General features: G+C 36.0%; 1 protein-coding gene across 1 annotated transcript; it reads left to right on the top strand.

The window, feature by feature from the left end:
• The first annotated feature begins 1,037 nt into the window (after window positions 1–1,037).
• Window positions 1,038–6,668, top strand: LOC145270450 (uncharacterized). Its single transcript, XM_080126086.1, has 4 exons — window positions 1,038–2,446; window positions 2,884–2,976; window positions 5,152–5,206; window positions 6,291–6,668. Exons 1-4 carry the CDS (start codon window positions 2,181–2,183, stop codon window positions 6,651–6,653), a joined length of 777 nt encoding a protein of 258 aa, XP_079982212.1. The 5' UTR covers window positions 1,038–2,180; the 3' UTR covers window positions 6,654–6,668.
• The last annotated feature ends 2,155 nt before the right edge of the window (window positions 6,669–8,823 follow it).

Here is an 8,823-nt window from a genome sequence, read left to right as displayed (position 1 = left end):
AACACTATATATATATATATGTGTTGACTGAAGAGAGCCTGCGTATCTAAAACAGTCATAATTATTAGGTTTGAAACCGACGATACCAATGATTTATCTCATCTAAAATTTTCTGTAAACAATATATATATATATATATATATATATATATATATAAATTTAAAGGAGATTAGAACAATAGTCTAAAGAGCTGAGTGTATTTTAATGTAACAGTGAAATTACTAGTTCAATTAAAATACAGGAAATAGAAAGAGCTCGTTGTAATTTAGATATATAATAAGCTAGATAGTTAAATGTCCTAGAGCTAATTCAATATTAAGTAATGTGATTTATAATTTAAAATTTAAAAATCAAATTTTAATTAAATTAAAAATCAGTTTCATAAGAAGGAACAACAACAAAATCAATTATCTGTACGATCGTTTCGGAAATCCGTGCTTTTTATTGTGGTATACATGAAGTTATGTAGAACAATTAGATATAGTTTTTTGGTAAGCAAGGTCTCCTCATCAGCAAATTTAGGAGGGTTTTTATTGAATTTAAAAGACACCATAAATAAACCTAGCATTAAAAGTAAGGCAGATGAATCTTTTAATTTTTCTTTTTTTGAAATCAGGAACTGTGGTTAAAGTAGATGTTTGCTATAGCTTTTTATCTTATTGATAAGATATATATATATATATATATATATATATATATATATATATATGCCTGTTTACTTACTTATACACCTCACTTTCTACCTCCCTATCTACTTACCTACCAATTTACATTTTTACCTACTTAACTACCTATCTATCTATCCACTTTTCTACTTATCACCATTCCTATCTACCTACTTTCGTTTCTATCTACCTTCCCATCTACCTGTCTACATATCCACGTACTTACCTCCGTTTCTGCCTACCTACCTGCATACATACATATTTTTCTACCTAACTACCTCCAGCCATTCCTACTTACCTACCTTTCTACCTACCTAACTTCATTCCTAACCCATACAACATCTGCAAGAATTAAAATATCATATTTAAGCGTACTTTACGACTGGGTTTTACCCCGCGTTTGTGCTAGCTTAGATAAATACTTTTGCAGTTTTTACAGTAAAGCTACAATAATCAAGATCAAAGTGTAGTATCTGTTCTTCAGATGCTGACAATTTTTTTTATTTTTTGTACCTTTTCTCCACGTTAAAAAAACGACCCTGGTGTCTAACTCTGTCCCGTGGGGAGGCATTGTAAATAGGTACAATAATATCAGAGCGTCTCCATTTGCGTTGAATATTTAGAAAACGCTAACATCAATATATTAGATATGAATGAGTCCCCTGTGGAATTTCCACAGTTCTCGCTAGTCTATATATATTAATATGATAGTGTGTATGTTATTTTCTGAGTCACGCTTAAATCCAGGTCGTTTAATTGTTATGTACTTCCAATACGAAATCTGCACGAATTAAAATATCATATTTAAGCATACTTTGCAATCGCACTTTGCCAAGAAGCGCATACTTTACGACCGTGCTATGCCAAGCTAGCTTAGATAAATAGTTTTGCAGTTTTAACAAAAGAGCTACAATAATATCAGAGCGTCTCCATTTACACTGAACATCTGCAGAATGCCAACATCATTATATTACATATGAATGAACCCTCTGGAATTTCCACAGGTCTTGCTATTATTAATATTATTTGTATTCTCTAGGAGTTTTCACACAGACTGTCATCAAAGATTTCTCTCTGAGAGCAATCTGTGGTGTTCCCTGGAATCTGAGTGACAACAAGTCTACCCAGGTTTCTAATGCTCTCCACCTGTTCCGATAAACTTTGCAGATGAATTTGCGTTATCGCAGCAGTCATTTCCCATTGAATTTTTTTGCTGGCACCTATCTGACCTTCGGGCCAAGATCACAGTGTAGTATCTGTTCTGATGGTACACTTCACCTTTTCTGTCCTCGGTCAGTGGAGGAGAAATCCTTCATGACTGAGACCATTTTTATTCTTGCTCTTATCCAGAGTTACTCATTTTGCGAACTGGATTTTCCCCACATTAAAAACCGACCTAACTCTGCCCTCGTGGGGAGGCAAGTAAATAGGAAAACTCAGTGGTCTTCACTGGAATTTAGGAGCCGAAAAGGGCCCCTCTTAAAAATCTTGGAGAACTGTCCATTTTAATCGCAAATGGCTTCTAATTTTATATTTTCGTATAATTTTTTTGAATCTGCAGACGTTAAAATTAAATGTGTAAAATCGTTGTGTTTTTTTTTCCTTGCTCAGTCAGCTGTGTCCATCGTTAATAAGGTTCGACATTTTGCTCACCGTTGGCACCAGAAAACAATTGCTGCGAGATGTCATAGGTCAGCCTTAGTGGCACCGAACTCAGGAATCACCAGACACCGACCAATCGTCTTCCCCGAAATATCAGTTGGTGACCCCAGAATATCATTGTGAGTATAACACACTTTTTGTCACGTTAAATTGAACGTCCCTGAGTACATTAAAAAATGGGGGGGTGATGTATGATCCCTTAACTCGATGAAATCTAGGGTGAGAGGATATCTCTTAAAATGTAAGATCCCTTAGCACATTGAAAAATAGGTTAGGTGGGGAAGTAACGTTATATGAGTTCATTCCCTATGTACTCAAAAACGGCTGGGTCGATTTTTATGAAATTTCACACGAATGTACTTCATGTGGCCGACAGTGTTCTTAGATAGGTTTCATATCGGAATGCCTTCGATGAAAGACGGAACAGACGATTGGAGCGTTAATCATCATTTAATCCCAGGCAACGTTGGGTCTCCCTGCTAGTTTTAAATAAATAAAAAGTGTACACGTTACTCATCTCTTGTGTTTGTGTTTTTTTTTTGTTTTTTTTTTTCAGTACTTCCGAAGTATTGGTTCCCACACATCGGCCACAGCCTCTCTATCCGTCGTTTTTAGACGACTCCCACGATGTTGATCTAGAAAATTCCAGGTGAGTATTCCGGAGATGAATATCAATATTGGAACTTTGTCTGTGTTTCTGTGAGTTCGTTCCCTTTGGACTCTAAAATGGCTGGGCCAGCTTTTATGAACTTTCGCACCAAGGTGCTTTATGTGCTGGGCAGTGTTCTTTGATAGGTTTTGTGTTGGAATCTCTTCCTTGAATCTATGGGCTTCTTTGGAGAAACTCTCATGGCCTGACCACCGTGTTCTCCAGACCTTAAGCCCATTGAATATCTCTGGTCAATATTAAAAAGAGGAGTTTAGGAGAGAGGAGAGTAATTTACTTCAAAAGATGCCTTGTGGAGAATATAGTTGATATTGCTAGAGCCATGTTCTTTTTGAAATCAAACGATTGATTTCCCCAGGAGACAAAAGGTTGTTTTAAAAAATGGCGGATATGTCGATAAATAATTTATTTGAGGCTTAGCACCTAGAATGTGCTTCTTTTTCATTATTCTATGACATAAAAATATATTTAAAAACAAATATTAAAAATAAGGTTTTCATCATTAGACATTGTATTTTTTGTCCTGAAACAACATTTAAAGAGACCAGCAATAAAAGCGATGGACAGTATAAATTCTTCGATAAAGAATAAAATGCCATAACTTTGTGAATATCGCATGGATTTAAATAACATTTTTAGAAATAACAAACCTTAAAGCAATCCTTTGATGATATAATTTTATTTTTTGACGAATATTTAGTGAAATATTCATATTTAACTAATCTATCTATATATATCTATAAAAGTGAAAGTGTCTGTGTATCTACATTTCCCTACGCAATAACTCTGTCAATTTTAAGCCTACAGACTCGAAATATGATATACAGGGTACTGAGATTTGGGGAAAATCGATGTGATTGGTTTTTGGACAGAAATTTTGCGATTAAGGGGTCAAAGTTCAACGATTTGACCTTTGAGAACTCTACCAAACTCCTCCGACAATTTTGGATCTAAACACATGAAATTTTAGATATAGGTTCTTTGGACATTGATCTAACTTAATAACTTTATTTGAGCCCTGAACAATAAATTTTAAGGGGTCATAATAGGGGTCAAAGTTAAAAAAATTGACCGTTTTTTTTTGTTTGTTTTGCTCAGCATACACCTCAAAACACCCGGGCAACGCCGGGCTGAAATGCTAGTCTGCAATAAAGTGATTCACACAGTTTATATAATATACATATAAGAAACTTAATTTTGTCATCGGTGAGTTTCTAATAGTATTTTGACACAGTTTACATTCTTAAATTTCTTTGATGAAAAGATTAATTTTCTAGCATCGTTTTTCGTAATTTTTGGATATGTTCAGTACTGCGACATGACAATTCAGTAGATATCATTGGTTTCGCTTGAAATTCAATATTTCAATTTATTGCATAATAAAATAACAAAAAACGAAGTGGAATTTGAAAGGACAAAGGGAGGTAATTCATGTTTTCCTTCAAATTTTTAAATCTAAAATTGACGTTAGAAAATAGAAATTTGATTAAAAATACGTCGAGAGAGGAGGGAGGGAGGAGGCGGAGTGCGTGAGACAGAGCGACATACAGAGAGAGGGGGACAGAGGGAGCAAGATAGACAATACACACAATAACCCTTATCCCCGAGTCGCTTCTGACCTCCATGTAAGCAAAAAAAAAAAAAAAATTTGACCATCGATGTGGAACGGTTAACATTTTTCCGGGAAAAATCAAACAGATCGCAATCGACGTTACAACCTTTTTTACCTTTTATGGAGTGTGTGTTACGTAGCTGCCTTTTCATTGGTTGATTTAAACTTGTTTGGTTTGAAGAGTGAATGTGGGCGTGCTTTTCCGGTTGGTTTACATGCGCGCACGCACGCACACACAGAGTAATACTTTGTGTTTGTGTGTATTGGTGTGTTTATGCGAGTATGTGTGTGTGTTTATGCGAGTGTGTGTGTGTGTGTGTGTTTATGCGAGTGTGTGTGTGTGTGCTGAGTTAAACTTGTTTAGTTTGAAGAGTGAATGTGTGCGTGTTTAAGTATTTGTGTGTGTGTGTTTATGCGAATGTGTGCTTCGTTTGTAAAAAGTTATAAAAAAATAATAAATAATTATATTTTAAATATATATATATATATATATACATGTATCGGATTTGTATCGCTAAGTTAGCAATTTGTTTTTCTTTTTTCAGTCCCGAAATTCCTATCAAGATGGAAAAAGCTATAACCAAAGACATTGAAAATCAGGTGAGAATTGTCTATTTTGATGGTATTATTTCTTTTTTTATTTTTGTTATATCTTATTATAAATTTTCCTACTGTTTGTCTGTCTGTGTGACACGGTTTTTCTCCGCCTACAGGCAACCCACCCAGGTAAGTTAGGTACCGAAATGAAGCCACATTTTTAGTGCGTTCTCAATCTCTGTACCTATCTATATATATCTGTGGTCCTGGATATGACCTTACACTATATCCAGTGGTTAGGCCCCAGCTTGCAGGCTTTGGGGAGTGTGGAGCCACCCTTTAATTGCTATTTGCTCCCAGGTCCACTCTGACCCCTACTATTTTTTAATGTGTTTATAACAAAATCCCACTCCCAACCTTATTTTTAATTGTGCTAAGGGATCTCATATTTAAAGAGATATCCTCTCACTCTAGTTTTCCTTATGCTAAGGGATCATACATCCCCCACCATATTTTTCAATGTGCTAAGGGACGTTAACTTTAAAGTGACAATACTCTACTTTTTTTTCATTGTGGTAAGGGATCTTCTATTTAAAGTTATTTCTCCCTATCCTATTTTGCATTGTGCTAAGGGATCTTATATGTAATGTGACTTCCCCACCAAACCTATTTTTCAATGTGCTAAGGAATCTTACATTTAAAGTGACATCTCTCCACCCAATATTTTAATTTGAAAAGTGATCTCACATTTAAAGAAAAATCCCACATTCGACCTTATTTATTATTGTGCTAAGGGATCTTACTTTTAAAGTAACATGCCCTACTTTTTTTTCATTTTGCTAAGGGATCTCACCTATAAAGTGACATACCTCTACTTTTTTATTGTGCTAAGAGATCTTACATTCAAAGTAAGTTCCCCTATCCTATTTTTCATTGTGCTAAGGGATCATACATCAAGTGACATCCCTTCCACCCTATTTTTCAATGTGCTAAGGGATCTTACATTTAAAGTGACATTTTGCTGTATTTTTTTTTTGTATGGTTGCAGAACTCAAATGTACATATATTAAAGCCTAAAACTGCACCGTTTGTTCATTTTCACCAGGATTTGACATGAATTTGAATTTAAAATTTCATTTCTTTACAGTTTACGATTGAAAAACCTTTGGTCAAACCTAGATTTGAAGAAGGGCCAGAGAGGCTGATTAAAATGAACCAGACTCCTCCCGAGAATTCATCTGAAAGACTCTCTCCTGCAAGCCGACTGGTTCTTTCTCCCGAGCCGCAGCTAGTAGACGTTCAGCCCGATACAAAACTTCAGTCTGGGAATCCATTAGCCAAGAATGCTGGTCCTGGTCCAGTTCAGGAAAAAGACTCGGATGTTTTGCTGATGACCCCGAGCGATTTCCGGGTCTCAAAGGAGGCGACTGATGCTAATCTGCGGTTGGAAGTGCTCGAGACAAACAAGTTGTTATTGAATTACAAAACCCAACGAGAGAAATTAGCGTAAGTACATTGCATGTTTCAATTTAAACAAGGTGGCGGCAATTTCTTCACTTGCTAACACGATTAAATTTTTTTTTTTTAATAATTCAGTAATATTTAGGTAATTTCGACTGCATAATTTGGAAGCTAACATTGTAATTTATTAGAATTGACAAAAAAAAATCAATTAAAACCATTATTTTTTTTTTATCTGAAAACTCCATTTATCAACTACAAAATCTCGTCCCAATAGTGCAGAAGCAGCAAATATTAAAATTGAAGCTAACATTTATTGTTATATATTTTTACAAATTAAGATCACTGAAAGAATACCTGAATATGTTGCAGTCATGGGAAACGAAAGATCCAGATATAGCGTCTATTGATGCTGAACTCTCACAGGTAAGGCAACGTTTCATAACATTTGGATTCTTCAGACTACTATTCATGTCTAAAATGGTTCCTCCCCAGTAAATTTAAAACAACAGAACCTTCTCTATTTTCATCATAATCGCTCTGACTCCCATCACGTCCCAATTTAAATCAATGGCCCTCGTCTTGGGAAGCTTCATGATTGACAAGTTCTTGTTGAGCCGTTCACATCAATAATCAAACTTCTACCCAAATACCATTAACCATTACTGCACTAACATCTTACATTCATTAACCCTTATCTTTGAGTGGACTTCGGACTTTGACTAAAATGGGGGGGGGATTTTGCCTCTTGCGTGTATATCTCATCCTGTGTGTCTCTTTGTATTTGTGAATGCAATTGCGATGCATATATATGCGATAAAGTTCACCATTTTTTTCTTTGTCGCTTGCAGCTGTACAAGATAACAAATCGAAGGCTTCCTTTAATTAATTAACGCTTGGCTTATTCTTCTATTTCTTGACAGTTCCGCATCTTGCTTTACTTCTATGCATCTTAGTGAAATCTCAACCGTGTCTGCTCTGTTCAAAATCGGAAACCAGACTGACTTGCATGCGAGAGAAAAGATATCCCCCTCTCTTTCTTTCCACGTTTTCTTTCATACGAATATGAATGACCCCGGCTACGGGCCCCCTGGCAAAACTTTAAAAACAAAAAAAAACACTTGATTAGCTACAACCACTATATATGAATCCTCCTCACTCTCTATCTGCTGGCCTTCAAATCCAATGTAAACAAGTTCTTGTTGAGCCGTCCCCATAAATAATAAAAATTCTATCCAATTTATACCATTAACTATTACTGCACTAACACCTTACATACATTAACCCTTATCCTCGGGTGGTCTTCAGGCCTTGACTCACAAGTAGAATAAAATAATGGGGAGGGGGAGAATTTTGTCTCTTATGTGTATATCTCATTGTGTGGCTTATTCTTCTATTTCTTGGTAGTTCCACATGTTTCTTTAGTTCTATGAATCTTAGTGAAATCTCAACCATGTCTACTCCATTCAAAATCGGAAACCAGACTGACTTGCATGTGAGAGAAATATATATCTTCGTCTCTTTCTGTCATGGTCTCCCTTTCTTTCTTTCCACGTTTTCTTTCACACGAATCTGAATGAACCCAGCTACGAGCCATATATAACAAAGTTGTATTATCTTTTTAAATAAATAGAAGAAAAGCGTTTCAATACGAATATAATTACACACACAAAAAAAAAAAATTTATAGGAGTGTAGATATTATGGATTTCGTTTTTCGGACTCATTTCCTCATCTTCGGTGTTTTTTTCACTACGCTTCGGCCGTATTATCCTTCAGCCTTCTTCAGGTGTATCTCAAACTCGCGAACTTTTATTTGAATTTCGAACCCAACCCTTTATTGTTACGGGGGTACCATGTTCTCGGTCCATTCAGGCCGTCCCTGCTGCTACCGCTTAATGCTGTTGCTGCTGCTGCTGCGTCTATCCCTGTCACTGCCATTGTGTTGTCACTGCCACTGCTTTCGCTCAGGATTGGACTCAGCACGTTGGAGACTTGCAATGTCTGTTCCAACGTCTTAGTCGCCTCGGCCATGAGTCACTAGGACGATGATGTATCAATTTTTGGCACATGGCCAAGGCGACTCAGACATTGGAACAGACATTGCAAGTCTCCACCTAACAATTTAATAGGTTACTTATGAAGTTTACGAACCGAAGATGGAGAACTTTATTTAGAAAGCCATTCTTAACATTTGGAGGGACTGATTTGTTAGAACTG

The sequence above is a fragment of the Euprymna scolopes genome, chromosome 46 (assembly GCF_053919585.1).
Source record: "Euprymna scolopes isolate OS-2025 chromosome 46, ASM5391958v1, whole genome shotgun sequence".
In the NCBI taxonomy this organism is placed as follows: Eukaryota; Metazoa; Mollusca; class Cephalopoda; order Sepiida; family Sepiolidae; genus Euprymna; species Euprymna scolopes.
Note: the sequence above shows the minus strand (reverse complement) of the source record. Positions and strands in the feature narration are given on the sequence as shown.

Excerpts from the sequence above, each read along its gene's own strand:
- LOC145270450 (XM_080126086.1), top strand. The coding sequence starts at position 2,181 with ATGGCTTCTAATTTTATATTTTCGTATAATTTTTTTGAATCTGCAGAC. Across the intron at positions 2,447-2,883 it reads GGTGACCCCAGAATATCATT|TACTTCCGAAGTATTGGTTC; the intron begins GTGAGTATAACA and ends TTTTTTTTTCAG. Across the intron at positions 5,207-6,290 it reads CCAAAGACATTGAAAATCAG|TTTACGATTGAAAAACCTTT; the intron begins GTGAGAATTGTC and ends ATTTCTTTACAG.